Below are 14,990 nucleotides of genomic sequence, written 5' to 3'. Positions count from 1 at the left end.
TTAGGTATGGTGGGATAAGACAGGGCTAGGTTTAGGTATGGTGGGATAAGACAGGGCTAGGTTTAGGTATGGTGGGATAAGACAGGGCTAGGTTTAGGTATGGTGGGATAAGACAGGGCTAGGTTTAGGTATGGTGGGATAAGACAGGGCTAGGTTTAGGTATGGTGGGATAAGACAGGGCTAGGTTTAGGTATGGTGGGATAAGACAGGGCTAGGTTTAGGTATGGTGGGATAAGACAGGGCTAGGTTTAGGTATGGTGGGATAAGACAGGGCTAGGTTTAGGTATGGTGGGATAAGACAGGGCTAGGTTTAGGTATGGTGGGATAAGACAGGGCTAGGTTTAGGTATGGTGGGATAAGACAGGGCTAGGTTTAGATATGGTGGGATAAGACTGTGTTAATGCAGACATGTAGAAAGGTCTTGTGCCGTCACATGATTTTACAGGAACGTGTTGAGCCGGTCTTTGATTTATAACAAACAATGTAACGATGTAGTGAAATAATCCATGCTAAATCACTGTTGTTGGTGATTTACATTTACTCATTTAATACTGAAATATCTGTTTTAAGTTTGATATTTGAGTACTAAAAAATGTAAATTTACCACAGTACTATACCAAGTAGTGAAGATAATGCAACAACAATAATGTGTTATTGTCAGTCAGTGTGTCCAATCTAACTGCACTGTGATGCTGCCTGGCCGTGACCTGCTGTCTGTTGAAGTGACCTGCTGCCTGGCTGTGGCCTGCTGTCTGTTGAAGTGACCTGCTGCCTGGCCGTGGCCTGCTGTCTGTTGAAGTGACCTGCTGCCTGGCCGTGGCCTGCTGTCTGTTGAAGTGACCTGCTGCCTGGCCGTGGCCTGCTGTCTGTTGAAGTGTCCTGCTACCTGGCTGTGGCCTGCTGTCTGTTGAAGTGACCTGCTGCCTGGCTGTGGCCTGCTGTCTGTTGAAGTGACCTGCTGCCTGGCTGTGGCCTGCTGTCTGTTGAAGTGACCTGCTGCCTGGCTGTGGCCTGCTGTCTGTTGAAGTGACCTGCTGCCTGGCTGTGGCCTGCTGTCTGTTGAAGTGACCTGCTGCCGGCCGTGGCCTGCTGTCTGTTGAAGTGACCTGCTGCCTGGCTGTGGCCTGCTGTCTGTTGAAGTGACCTGCTGCCTGGCCGTGGCCTGCTGTCTGTTGAAGTGACCTGCTGCCTGGCTGTGGCCTGCTATCTGTTGAAGTGACCTGCTGCCTGGCCGTGGCCTGCTGTCTGTTGAAGTGACCTGCTGCCTGGCTGTGACCTGCTGTCTGTTGAAGTGACCTGCTGCCTGGCTGTGGCCTGCTGTCTGTTGAAGTGACCTGCTGCCTGGCCGTGGCCTGCTGTCTGTTGAAGTGACCTGCTGCCTGGCTGTGGCCCGCTGTCTGTTGAAGTGACCTGCTGCCTGGCTGTGACCTGCTGTCTGTTGAAGTGACCTGCTGCCTGGCTGTGACCTGCTGTCTGTTGAAGTGACCTGCTGCCTGGCTGTGGCCTGCTGTCTGTTGAAGTGACCTGCTGCCTGGCCGTGGCCTGCTGTCTGTTGAAGTGACCTGCTGCCTGGCCGTGGCCTGCTGTCTGTTGAAGTGACCTGCTACCTGGCTGTGGCCTGCTGTCTGTTGAAGTGACCTGCTGCCTGGCTGTGGCCTGCTGTCTGTTGAAGTGACCTGCTACCTGGCCGTGGCCTGCTGTCTGTTGAAGTGACCTGCTGCCTGGCTGTGGCCTGCTGTCTGTTGAAGTGGCCTGCTGTCTGTTGAAGTGACCTGCTGCCTGGCTGTGACCTGCTGTCTGTTGAAGTGGCCTGCTGTCTGTTGAAGTGACCTGCTGCCTGGCTGTGACCTGCTGTCTGTTGAAGTGACCTGCTGCCTGGCCGTGGCCTGCTGTCTGTTGAAGTGACCTGCTGCCTGGCCGTGGCCTGCTGTCTGTTGAAGTGACCTGCTGCCTGGCCGTGGCCTGCTGTCTGTTGAAGTGACCTGCTGCCTGGCCGTGGCCTGCTGTCTGTTGAAGTGACCTGCTGTCTGTTGAAGTGACCTGCTACCTGGCCGTGGCCTGCTGTCTGTTGAAGTGACCTGCTACCTGGCTGTGGCCTGCTGTCTGTTGAAGTGACCTGCTACCTGGCCGTGGCCTGCTGTCTGTTGAAGTGACCTGCTGCCTGGCTGTGGCCTGCTGTCTGTTGAAGTGACCTGCTGCCTGGCCGTGGCCTGCTGTCTGTTGAAGTGACCTGCTGCCTGGCCGTGGCCCGCTGTCTGTTGAAGTGACCTGCTGCCTGGCCGTGGCCCGCTGTCTGTTGAAGTGACCTGCTGCCTGGCCGTGGCCTGCTATCTGTTGAAGTGACCTGCTGCCTGGCCGTGGCCTGCTGTCTGTTGAAGTGACCTGCTGCCTGGCCGTGGCCTGCTGTCTGTTGAAGTGACCTGCTGCCTGGCTGTGGCCTGCTGTCTGTTGAAGTGACCTGCTACCTGGCTGTGGCCTGCTGTCTGTTGAAGTGACCTGCTGCCTGGCTGTGGCCTGCTATCTGTTGAAGTGACCTGCTGCCTGGCCGTGGCCCGCTGTCTGTTGAAGTGACCTGCTGCCTGGCTGTGGCCCGCTGTCTGTTGAAGTGACCTGCTGCCTGGCCGTGGCCCGCTGTCTGTTGAAGTGACCTGCTGCCTGGCCGTGGCCTGCTGTCTGTTGAAGTGACCTGCTGCCTGGCCGTGGCCTGCTGTCTGTTGAAGTGACCTGCTGCCTGGCTGTGGCCCGCTGTCTGTTGAAGTGACCTGCTGCCTGGCCGTGGCCTGCTGTCTGTTGAAGTGACCTGCTGCCTGGCTGTGGCCTGCTGTCTGTTGAAGTGACCTGCTGCCTGGCTGTGGCCTGCTGTCTGTTGAAGTGACCTGCTGCCTGGCTGTGGCCTGCTGTCTGTTGAAGTGACCTGCTGCCTGGCCGTGGCCTGCTGTCTGTTGAAGTGACCTGCTGCCTGGCTGTGGCCTGCTGTCTGTTGAAGTGACCTGCTGCCTGGCCGTAGCCTGCTGTCTGTTGAAGTGACCTGCTGCCTGGCTGTGGCCTGCTGTCTGTTGAAGTGACCTGCTGCCTGGCCGTGGCCTGCTGTCTGTTGAAGTGACCTGCTGCCTGGCCGTGGCCTGCTGTCTGTTGAAGTGACCTGCTGCCTGGCCGTGGCCTGCTGTCTGTTGAAGTGACCTGCTGCCTGGCCGTGGCCTGCTGTCTGTTGAAGTGACCTGCTGCCTGGCTGTGGCCTGCTGTCTGTTGAAGTGACCTGCTGCCTGGCCGTGGCCCGCTGTCTGTTGAAGTGACCTGCTGCCTGGCCATGGCCCGCTGTCTGTTGAAGTGACCTGCTGCCTGGCTGTGGCCTGCTGTCTGTTGAAGTGACCTGCTGCCTGGCTGTGGCCTGCTGTCTGTTGAAGTGACCTGCTGCCTGGCCGTGGCCTGCTATCTGTTGAAGTGACCTGCTGCCTGGCCGTGGCCTGCTGTCTGTTGAAGTGACCTGTTTGTTGCTACTCAAGTGGAAATACCTTTTTTTGTTTTTCAGAGTTGAAAGTGATTTTTAAGACTAATTTATCCTCCTAAGAGATTGAGAAATAACCCTGCTCAGCTTAATGTCCCAGAACTTTCCATGGATCTCCAGGTCTCTAGGCTCTTGGCTTTGGCTGCTGTCTGGATTCTTAAAAAGCATCAGGTGTTTTGTGGCTGACTATTATATTAATCTTTCACTATCTATAGGACAAGATGGATGGAATGACCCACCAGCAGTACGAGGGGGTTCTAGGAAGAAAAAGGTATCTCCTCTGGATAAATGACCTTCATACCGGATTCCCCATCCTCTCTGATAACATGGACTAGCTCAGACTGGAGAAATGTGGACCAGTTCCAATTTGTCCAACCCAGTCCAGGACCAGTAGACCATCTTGGAAATGTTAATAGCTACAATCTTAGTTGTATGTAAACCAGTATTCAGTGAATCCTTGTTCTCCAGATGTTGTAGACGGGTCTTTGCTATTTCAGTACTTTCATGTGTTTAAACATGCAGTAAGATCTTAGCTGTATGTTAACCAGTAGGTGAAGCTTTTATGTCTGTAATAATAAACCTGCCAGTGTGTGAATCTGTGTTCTGTCTGCGTCTCAGGTTGTCCCAGACAACTACACCCCTCCGGCTCCCATCACCGCCCCTGTTATGGGGGGTTTCCCCATGGAGGGTCATCATCATCAGCCCCAAGGACAGCAGGGCCACGACCCCAGCCGCACGCAGCAGTTCCCCCCAGGGGCCCCTCAGGAGCCCAGCGTACAGGTCAGTGACAACCTCTTCTGTGTTTCTCCATGCCCAGTTCTGGAGCCAGAATACAGTGGGATTTCTGGTAGCATGAGACTAGTGCCAACCTAACCCAGTACCATTTACTTTATATTAAAGGCCTGGCAGCCTGACCTCTAACCCCTAAATTCAGGATACCATTTACTTTCTTATTAAAGACTTGGCAGCCTGACCTCTAACCCCTAAAGTCAGGCTGCCATTTACTTTCTTATTAAAGGCCTGCCAGGCCGACCTCTAACCCCTAAAGTCAGGCTGCCATTTACTTTCTTATTAAAGGCCTGCCAGGCCGACCTCTAACCCCTAAAGTCAGGCTACCAGTTACTTATAGGCAGGCAGACCTCTAACCCCTAAAGTCAGGCTACCAGTTACTTATAGGCAGGCAGACCTCTAACCCCTAAAGTCAGGCTACCAGTTACTTATAGGTAGGCAGACCTCTAACCCCTAAAGTCAGGCTACCAGTTACTTATAGGTAGGCAGACCTCTAACCCCTAAAGTCAGGCTACCAGTTACTTATAGGTAGGCAGACCTCTAACCCCTAAAGTCAGGCTACCAGTTACTTATAGGTAGGCAGATCTCTAACCCCTAAAGTCAGGCTACCAGTTACTTATAGGTAGTCAGACCTCTAACCCCTAAAGTCAGGCTACCAGTTACTTATAGCTAGACAGACCTCTAACCCCTAAAGTCAGGCTACCAGTTACTTATAGGCAGGCAGATCTCTAACTAACCCAGATCTCTAACCCCTAAAGTCAGGCTAGTTAAGTCAGGTCAGGCTACCAGTTACTTATAGGTAGGCAGACCTCTAACCCCTAAAGTCAGGCTACCAGTTACTTATAGGTAGGCAGACCTCTAACCCCTAAAGTCAGGCTACCAGTTACTTATAGGTAGGCAGACCTCTAACCCCTAAAGTCAGGCTACCAGTTACTTATAGGTAGGCAGACCTCTAACCCCTAAAGTCAGGCTACCAGTTACTTATAGGTAGGCAGACCTCTAACCCCTAAAGTCAGGCTACCAGTTACTTATAGGTAGGCAGACCTCTAACCCCTAAAGTCAGGCTACCAGTTACTTATAGGTAGGCAGACCTCTAACCCCTAAAGTCAGGCTACCAGTTACTTATAGGTAGACAGACCTCTAACCCCTAAAGTCAGGCTACCACAGACCTCTAACCCCTAAAGTCAGGCTACCAGTTACTTATAGGTAGTCAGATCTCTAACCCCTAAAGTCAGGCTACCAGTTACTTATAGGTAGGCAGACCTCTAACCCCTAAAGTCAGGCTACCAGTTACTTATAGGTAGGCAGACCTCTAACCCCTAAAGTCAGGCTACCAGTTACTTATAGGTAGGCAGACCTCTAACCCCTAAAGTCAGGCTACCAGTTACTTATAGGTAGACAGACCTCTAACCCCTAAAGTCAGGCTACCAGTTACTTATAGGTAGTCAGGCAGACCAGACCTCTAACCCCTAAAGTCAGGCTACCAGTTACTTATAGGTAGACAGACCTCTAACCCCTAAAGTCAGGCTACCAGTTACTTATAGGTAGTCAGATCTCTAACCCCTAAAGTCAGGCTACCAGTTACTTATAGGTAGGCAGACCTCTAACCCCTAAAGTCAGGCTACCAGTTACTTATAGGTAGGCAGACCTCTAACCCCTAAAGTCAGGCTACCAGTTACTTATAGGTAGGCAGACCTCTAACCCCTAAAGTCAGGCTACCAGTTACTTATAGGTAGTCAGACCTCTAACCCCTAAAGTCAGGCTACCAGTTACTTATAGGTAGGCAGACCTCTAACCCCTAAAGTCAGGCTACCAGTTACTTATAGGTAGGCAGACCTCTAACCCCTAAAGTCAGGCTACCAGTTACTTATAGGTAGGCAGACCTCTAACCCCTAAAGTCAGGCTACCAGTTACTTATAGGTAGGCAGACCTCTAACCCCTAAAGTCAGGCTACCAGTTACTTATAGGTAGACAGACCTCTAACCCCTAAAGTCAGGCTACCAGTTACTTATAGGTAGGCAGACCTCTAACTCCTAAAGTCAGGCTACCAGTTACTTATAGGTAGACAGACCTCTAACCCCTAAAGTCAGGCTACCAGTTACTTATAGGTAGGCAGACCTCTAACCCCTAAAGTCAGGCTGCCATTTACTTTCTTATTAAAGGCCTGCCAGGCCGACCTCTAACCCCTAAAGTCAGGCTACCAGTTACTTATAGGCAGGCAGACCTCTAACCCCTAAAGTCAGGCTACCAGTTACTTATAGGCAGGCAGACCTCTAACCCCTAAAGTCAGGCTACCAGTTACTTATAGGTAGGCAGACCTCTAACCCCTAAAGTCAGGCTACCAGTTACTTATAGGTAGGCAGACCTCTAACCCCTAAAGTCAGGCTACCAGTTACTTATAGGTAGGCAGACCTCTAACCCCTAAAGTCAGGCTACCAGTTACTTATAGGTAGTCAGATCTCTAACCCCTAAAGTCAGGCTACCAGTTACTTATAGGTAGTCAGATCTCTAACCCCTAAAGTCAGGCTACCAGTTACTTATAGGTAGGCAGACCTCTAACCCCTAAAGTCAGGCTACCAGTTACTTATAGGCAGGCAGATCTCTAACCCCTAAAGTCAGGCTACCAGTTACTTATAGGCAGGCAGATCTCTAACCCCTAAAGTCAGGCTACCAGTTACTTATAGGTAGTCAGACCTCTAACCCCTAAAGTCAGGCTACCAGTTACTTATAGCTAGACAGACCTCTAACCCCTAAAGTCAGGCTACCAGTTACTTATAGGCAGGCAGATCTCTAACCCCTAAAGTCAGGCTACCAGTTACTTATAGGTAGGCAGACCTCTAACCCCTAAAGTCAGGCTACCAGTTACTTATAGGTAGGCAGACCTCTAACCCCTAAAGTCAGGCTACCAGTTACTTATAGGTAGGCAGACCTCTAACCCCTAAAGTCAGGCTACCAGTTACTTATAGGTAGGCAGACCTCTAACCCCTAAAGTCAGGCTACCAGTTACTTATAGGTAGACAGACCTCTAACCCCTAAAGTCAGGCTACCAGTTACTTATAGGTAGGCAGACCTCTAACCCCTAAAGTCAGGCTACCAGTTACTTATAGGTAGACAGACCTCTAACCCCTAAAGTCAGGCTACCAGTTACTTATAGGTAGACAGACCTCTAACCCCTAAAGTCAGGCTACCAGTTACTTATAGGTAGTCAGATCTCTAACCCCTAAAGTCAGGCTACCAGTTACTTATAGGTAGGCAGACCTCTAACCCCTAAAGTCAGGCTACCAGTTACTTATAGGTAGGCAGACCTCTAACCCCTAAAGTCAGGCTACCAGTTACTTATAGGTAGGCAGACCTCAAAGTCAGGCTACCAGTTACTTATAGGTAGACAGACCTCTAACCCCTAAAGTCAGGCTACCAGTTACTTATAGGTAGGCAGACCTCTAACCCCTAAAGTCAGGCTACCAGTTACTTATAGGTAGACAGACCTCTAACCCCTAAAGTCAGGCTACCAGTTACTTATAGGTAGTCAGACCTCAACCCCTAAAGATAGGTAGGCAGACCTCTAACCCCTAAAGTCAGGCTACCAGTTACTTATAGGTAGGCAGACCTCTAACCCCTAAAGTCAGGCTACCAGTTACTTATAGGTAGGCAGACCTCTAACCCCTAAAGTCAGGCTACCAGTTACTTATAGGTAGTCAACCCCTAAAGTCAGGCTACCAGTTACTTATAGGTAGTCAGACCTCTAACCCCTAAAGTCAGGCTACCAGTTACTTATAGGTAGGCAGACCTCTAACCCCTAAAGTCAGGCTACCAGTTACTTATAGGTAGGCAGACCTCTAACCCCTAAAGTCAGGCTACCAGTTACTTATAGGTAGGCAGACCTCTAACCCCTAAAGTCAGGCTACCAGTTACTTATAGGTAGGCAGACCTCTAACCCCTAAAGTCAGGCTACCAGTTACTTATAGGTAGACAGACCTCTAACTCCTAAAGTCAGGCTACCAGTTACTTATAGGTAGGCAGACCTCTAACTCCTAAAGTCAGGCTACCAGTTACTTATAGGTAGACAGACCTCTAACCCCTAAAGTCAGGCTACCAGTTACTTATAGGTAGGCAGACCTCTAACCCCTAAAGTCAGGCTACCAGTTACTTATAGGTAGGCAGACCTCTAACCCCTAAAGTCAGGCTACCAGTTACTTATAGGTAGTCAGACCTCTAACTCCTAAAGTCAGGCTACCAGTTACTTATAGGTAGGCAGACCTCTAACTCCTAAAGTCAGGCTACCAGTTACTTATAGGTAGACAGACCTCTAACCCCTAAAGTCAGGCTACCAGTTACTTATAGGTAGACAGACCTCTAACCCCTAAAGTCAGGCTACCAGTTACTTATAGGTAGTCAGACCTCTAACTCCTAAAGTCAGGCTACCAGTTACTTATAGGTAGACAGACCTCTAACCCCTAAAGTCAGGCTACCAGTTACTTATAGGTAGGCAGACCTCTAACTCCTAAAGTCAGGCTACCAGTTACTTATAGGTAGACAGACCTCTAACCCCTAAAGTCAGGCTACCAGTTACTTATAGGTAGGCAGACCTCTAACCCCTAAAGTCAGGCTACCAGTTACTTATAGGTAGTCAGACCTCTAACCGCTAAAGTCAGGCTACCAGTTACTTATAGGTAGGCAGACCTCTAACCCCTAAAGTCAGGCTACTAGTTACTTATAGGTAGGCAGACCTCTAACTCCTAAAGTCAGGCTACCAGTTACTTATAGGTAGACAGACCTCTAACTCCTAAAGTCAGGCTACCAGTTACTTATAGGTAGACAGACCTCTAACTCCTAAAGTCAGGCTACCAGTTACTTATAGGTAGACAGACCTCTAACTCCTAAAGTCAGGCTACCAGTTACTTATAGGTAGACAGACCTCTAACTCCTAAAGTCAGGCTACCAGTTACTTATAGGTAGGCAGACCTCTAACTCCTAAAGTCAGGCTACCAGTTACTTATAGGTAGACAGACCTCTAACCCCTAAAGTCAGGCTACCAGTTACTTATAGGTAGACAGACCTCTAACTCCTAAAGTCAGGCTACCAGTTACTTATAGGTAGACAGACCTCTAACCCCTAAAGTCAGGCTACCAGTTACTTATAGGTAGTCAGATCTCTAACCCCTAAAGTCAGGCTACCAGTTACTTATAGGTAGACAGACCTCTAACCCCAGTGTGTCCCTTCAGCTCCTCCAGGCGCTGCCGGCTGAGAGGGTGGAGCAGAGAGAGATCCCTGCAGAGCACATGGTCCTCAAGCAGACCTTCGACAGCCTGGTACAACGCTGCCAGCTAGCCGCACAAGACCCAGTAAGTCTTTACACAAGACGGTAGTATCGGCTCTTGTGATTCAAAAGACTTCTACCCGTCTATCTGCATAAGACACACAGAGCCATTCTGAAGGTGCTGCTGTTCGAGTCTGACATCCTAATATTCAATATATTTATTTATTTATTTTCCTCAGCAGACAAAAAGGAAACTTGACGATGCATCGAAACGCCTTGGGTACCTGTATGACAAGCTGAGAGAGCAAATGGTGAGAACACGGAGCAGATACTCTACCACAGGGCCCCAGCCTTAAGAGTTCACAAATCTGCTGTTTCAAAACACACACCTTCAAAAAAATAATCTGTTTTTAAAACATTTCACCTGCGTTTTAGATTGAAAGTCGGCTGTTTTTAGTTTTTTGCTTCAATAGAGTGATCAGGGACATGTAACTATAGTTTTCCTTCACAGAAAATACATTAGTGCAACACATTCTGGCACAAAAAAGCTTCATTTTCATCAGAAGACAACAGAAGTGGAACGCCATTTGGCTGGCAGCCACACAAGTAAATGAGTTTACAATTAAAAAGCACTTTTTTTTTTTTTTACAAAAACGATACATGGCCATCATATTTCTGTTTAGCATAGAGAGAGAATGTAGCCAGCTACATTTCCCAATGTTTTGCTTGAAGTTAATCTTGTATTTTACCAGAGAAAAGTTGGCTACACGGAAAAGTAGCTACACATCAGTCAGAGCGCTGTCTGCTGATAGAACAGACCCAGTGGTGGTCCTTCTGTAGCTCAGTTGGTAGAGCATGGCGCTTGTAATGCCAGGGTAGTGGGTTCGATTCCCGGGACCACCCATACGTAGAATGTATGCACACATGACTGTAAGTCGCTTTGGATAAAAGCGTCTGCTAAATGGCATATATTATTATTATATATTAGAATGCCGTTTCCTGAAGTCTCATCTGAGGGGAGAAGTGCAACTGAAGCACAAAATTAGTCTGATGCAGAGCAGATATTACAATAAGAAGCATTTTAGATTTGCTGTTCAAAACGCAGCAAGATATTTCTTATTCGTTTTATCATCTTTCTTTTCTGCGTGAAAATCACACAATTCTGTATTAATGCGACTCCTGTACCATGATGTCAGTTAGTTCTCATTTTAATCCAGTCAAGTTAGTCCACTACATAACAGACCCAGTCATGGTGCTCCACTCCATAACAGACCCAGTCATGTTAGTCCATTACATAACAGACCCAGTCAAGTTAGTCCACTACATAACAGACCCAGTCATGGTGCTCCACACCATAACAGACCCAGTCATGGTGCTCCACTACATAACAGACCCAGTCATGGTGCTCCACTCCATAACAGACCCAGTCATGGTGCTCCACTCCATAACAGACCCAGTCATGGTGCTCCACTTCATAACAGACCCAGTCATGGTGCTCCACTCCATAACAGACCCAGTCATGGTGCTCCACTCCATAACAGACCCAGTCATGGTGCTCCACTCATAACAGACCCAGTCATGGTGCTCCACTCCATAACAGACCCAGTCATGGTGCTCCACTCCATAACAGACCCAGTCATGGTGCTCCACTCCATAACAGACCCAGTCATGGTGCTCCACTACATAACAGACCCAGTCATGTTAGTCCATTACATAACAGACCCAGTCATGGTGCTCCACTCCATAACAGACCCAGTCAAGTTAGTCCACTCCATAACAGACCCAGTCATGGTGCTCCACTCCATAACAGACCCAGTCATGGTGCTCCACTCCATAACAGACCCAGTCATGGTGCTCCACTCCATAACAGACCCAGTCATGGTGCTCCACTCCATAACAGACCCAGTCATGGTGCTCCACTCCATAACAGACCCAGTCATGTTAGTCCATTACATAACAGACCCAGTCATGGTGCTCCACTCCATAACAGACCCAGTCAAGTTAGTCCACTCCATAACAGACCCAGTCATGTTAGTCCACTCCATAACAGACCCAGTCATGTTAGTCCACTCCATAACAGACCCAGTCATGTTAGTCCACTCCATAACAGACCCAGTCATGTTAGTCCACTCCATAACAGACCCAGTCATGTTACTCCACTACATAACAGACCCAGTCATGTTACTCCACTCCATAACAGACCCAGTCATGGTGCTCCACTCCATAACAGACCCAGTCATGGTGCTCCACTCCATAACAGACCCAGTCATGGTGCTCCACTACATAAGACCCAGTCATGGTGCTCCACTACATAACAGACCCAGTCATGTTACTCCACTACATAACAGACCCAGTCATGGTGCTCCACTACATAACAGACTCAGTCAAGTTAGTCCACTACATAACAGACCCAGTCATGGTGCTCCACTCCATAACAGACCCAGTCATGGTGCTCCACTACATAACAGACCCAGTCAAGTTAGTCCACTCCATAACAGACCCGAAGGAAATGTGTACATGCCTATAGTAACTTTAAATTCTCCCTTCATCCTGTAGCTGTCTAACAACATCCTGGGGGGTTTACATGAGATCAGCCGCTGTGTGGCGGGCCACAACTACCAGCGTGGCCTAGAGGTCCACACTGCTGTGGTCACCAGCAGCAACTTCAGCGAGATCCAAGCCTTCATGCCCATCCTCAAAGTGGTCATGACCATCGCCAACAAGCTGGGCGTCTGACCACTGATCCCACACCAAGGCAGGCTTCTAGAATAAACCTGATTTCCTATAATGCTCTACTTTTGACCAGACCCTATGGGCTCTTTACGGGCCCTGTGGGCCCTATGATTTATGAGGGCCCCGAGGGGTCTATTGAGGGCCCCGAGGGCTCTTGTCAAAAGTAGTGCTCTATATAGGGAGTAGAGTGCCATTTGGAACACTCAAAAACACACCAAGATAAAACAGCCTTCAGTGTTATCATATGGATGGATCACAATGTTATAGATTAGATATTTATTTATTTTTCAGCTGTTGAAATGTGCTTTGATAAAGAAGAAAAGAAAACATGATTGCAGATGTGTGGTTTTGGCTTGACTAAAGCCGACTCATTGAAAGGTTTCTGACTTGGCTGATGACGAGCTGTTCTTCTCTCTGAGAAGACGAGTCACTGTGGTGGTTATCAACAGCAAAACACCCAATAATACTAAAGAAGTTGAGTCCTTTTAGCTTTTCGATGGGAAGATACCGGATGTTAAATATTAAAGAGGTGGGGGTTACTGATGTGGGAGGATTGTAAAGATCGCTGAGGATTTTTAATGTCATATGTTTGAGAGTGGAGAAAGATATACGCAAATGTCTCTGAACAATGTGGTCTTGGATTCTCTGGCTGTCAGTCGTTCTGAACATGGTAACTCATCCAACTAAGGGAAGACTGAGAACAAGGTTGTTTTTGTCCACCTTCCTACCTCATCTTTCCTTAACAAACCACACAACGTCCAGCTGATTTTTACAATAGTTAGGAAGAGTGACTGAGTTATATACACTTTTGTAATGCATACTGTACCACAGCGCTGACATTGTTACTTTATTCACTGACATACCAGTGTGCTCTACAGACCAGTGTGCTCTACAGACCAGTGTGCTCTACAGACCAGTGTGCTCTACAGACCAGTGTGCTCTACAGACCAGTGTGCTCTACAGACCAGTGTGCTCTACAGACCAGTGTGCTCTACAGACCAGTGTGCTCTACAGACCAGTGTGCTCTACAGACCAGTGGGCTCTACAGACCAGTGTGCTCTACAGACCAGTGTGCTCTACCAGTGTGCTCTACAGACCAGTGTGCTCTACAGACCAGTGTGCTCTACAGACCAGTGTGCTCTACAGACCAGTGTGCTCTACAGACCAGTGTGCTCTACAGACCAGTGTGCTCTACAGACCAGTGTGCTCTACAGACCAGTGTGCTCTACAGACCAGTGTGCTCTACAGACCAGTGTGCTCTACAGACCAGTGTGCTCTACAGACCAGTGTGCTCCAGTGGGCTCTACAGACCAGTGGGCTCTACAGACCAGTGTGGCTCTACAGACCAGTGTGCTCTACAGACCAGTGTGGGCTCTACAGACCAGTGGGCTCTACAGACCAGTGTGCTCTACAGACCAGTGGGCTCTGGGCTCTACAGACCAGTGTGCTCTACAGACCAGTGTGCTCTACAGACCAGTGTGCTCTACAGACCAGTGTGCAGACCAGTGTGCTCTACAGACCAGTGTGCTCTACAGACCAGTGGGCTCTACAGACCAGTGTGCTCTACAGACCAGTGTGCTCTACAGACCAGTGTGCTCTACAGACCAGTGTGCTCTACAGACCAGTGTGCTCTACAGACCAGTGTGCTCTACAGACCAGTGTGCTCTACAGACCAGTGGGCTCTACAGACCAGTGGGCCATCTCTTAATTTTATGTTTTCAGGCCAAAGCACTGCAACAACTAGCTCTGATCCAGGGTGTTACGTGCAGCTTGTTGCCTCAGCGGTGTCAGAGGCTGCACATTACGCCCTGGTCCAGAGCTATGCAACAACAGAATGTAATTTGATGATTCTTGTGGAGTTGCTGGATGTTTTTTTTTATAGTCAGTCCCCGTTACAGTCACTATAGAGCGGCCCACTGCTGTCAGCTAGCTTGTGTGATTGAGATACTGTATGAGAACTGTGTGTGTGTTCTGGTTGTTGGCTTCGCCCCCTGTTTATAGTGTGCTGGCTTCTGTTGTGTATAAAATGTAATGAGCATACCACTGTAAACAGCTTTGGCGTGGTTACACTTGACATTTCATGCTGATTGAAGAACGTGGCAGTTATCGACTGAAATATGAATTATGGCAAAGAAACCCATGAATAAATATCTTGAAATATTTGTGTGAATTGTAAGTGGTGCGTACGCTACACTCCCCCTATTTTTGTTGTTGTTGACGATTTCCCTGTTTAATAATGAATTCCTATTTCCCCATTTTTCATCATGAATTAGTAATTCCCTGTGTTTAATAAGGAATTAGACATTACCCCTGTGTTTAATAAGGAATTAGACATTACCCCTGTTTTAATAAGGAATTAGACATTACCCCTGTTTTAATAAGGAATTAGACATTACCCCTGTTTTAATAAGGAATTAGACATTACCCCTGTTTTAATAAGGAATTAGACATTACCCCTGTTTTAATAAGGAATTAGACATTACTCCTGTGTTTAATAAGGAATTAGACATTACCCCTGTTTTAATAAGGAATTAGACATTACCCCTGTTTTAATAAGGAATTAGACATTACCCTTGTGTTTAATAAGGAATTAGACATTACCCCTGTTTTAATAAGGAATTAGACATTACTCCTGTGTTTAATAAGGAATTAGACATTACCCCTGTTTTAATAAGGAATTAGACATTACCCCTGTTTTAATAAGGA

General features: G+C 48.2%; 3 protein-coding genes across 3 annotated transcripts in view; 2 read left to right on the top strand and 1 right to left on the bottom strand.

The window, feature by feature from the left end:
• Window positions 1-14,446, top strand: part of sec31b (SEC31 homolog B, COPII coat complex component) — a 35,795-nt gene extending 21,349 nt beyond the window's left edge. The window contains exons 22-27 of the mRNA XM_052505349.1: window positions 3,727-3,776; window positions 4,124-4,285; window positions 9,517-9,636; window positions 9,791-9,862; window positions 12,108-12,306; window positions 13,837-14,446. Of these exons, the coding sequence (XP_052361309.1) occupies window positions 3,727-3,776; window positions 4,124-4,285; window positions 9,517-9,636; window positions 9,791-9,862; window positions 12,108-12,287 (584 nt within the window). The 3' untranslated portion in view covers window positions 12,288-12,306; window positions 13,837-14,446. The remainder of the gene's footprint in view (window positions 1-3,726; window positions 3,777-4,123; window positions 4,286-9,516; window positions 9,637-9,790; window positions 9,863-12,107; window positions 12,307-13,836) is intronic.
• On the bottom strand, window positions 489-3,445 carry LOC127921724 (mucin-4-like). Its single transcript, XM_052505350.1, has 6 exons — window positions 3,409-3,445; window positions 3,257-3,370; window positions 2,649-2,762; window positions 1,869-2,020; window positions 1,107-1,372; window positions 489-1,069 (listed from the first exon to the last, which is right to left on the bottom strand). Exons 2-6 carry the CDS (start codon window positions 3,307-3,309, stop codon window positions 662-664), a joined length of 993 nt encoding a protein of 330 aa, XP_052361310.1. The 5' UTR covers window positions 3,310-3,370; window positions 3,409-3,445; the 3' UTR covers window positions 489-661.
• Window positions 9,870-12,145, top strand: LOC127921725 (uncharacterized). The gene is made up of 3 exons (XM_052505351.1): window positions 9,870-11,103; window positions 11,313-12,000; window positions 12,031-12,145. Exons 1-3 carry the CDS (start codon window positions 10,738-10,740, stop codon window positions 12,105-12,107), a joined length of 1,131 nt encoding a protein of 376 aa, XP_052361311.1. The 5' UTR covers window positions 9,870-10,737; the 3' UTR covers window positions 12,108-12,145.
• Window positions 14,447-14,990: the final 544 nt, after the last annotated feature.

This window comes from Oncorhynchus keta, unplaced genomic scaffold (assembly GCF_023373465.1).
Source record: "Oncorhynchus keta strain PuntledgeMale-10-30-2019 unplaced genomic scaffold, Oket_V2 Un_contig_2333_pilon_pilon, whole genome shotgun sequence".
In the NCBI taxonomy this organism is placed as follows: domain Eukaryota; kingdom Metazoa; phylum Chordata; class Actinopteri; order Salmoniformes; family Salmonidae; genus Oncorhynchus; species Oncorhynchus keta.
The sequence above is the reverse complement of the archived record's forward strand: the minus strand, read 5'-3'. Positions and strand labels throughout refer to the sequence as shown.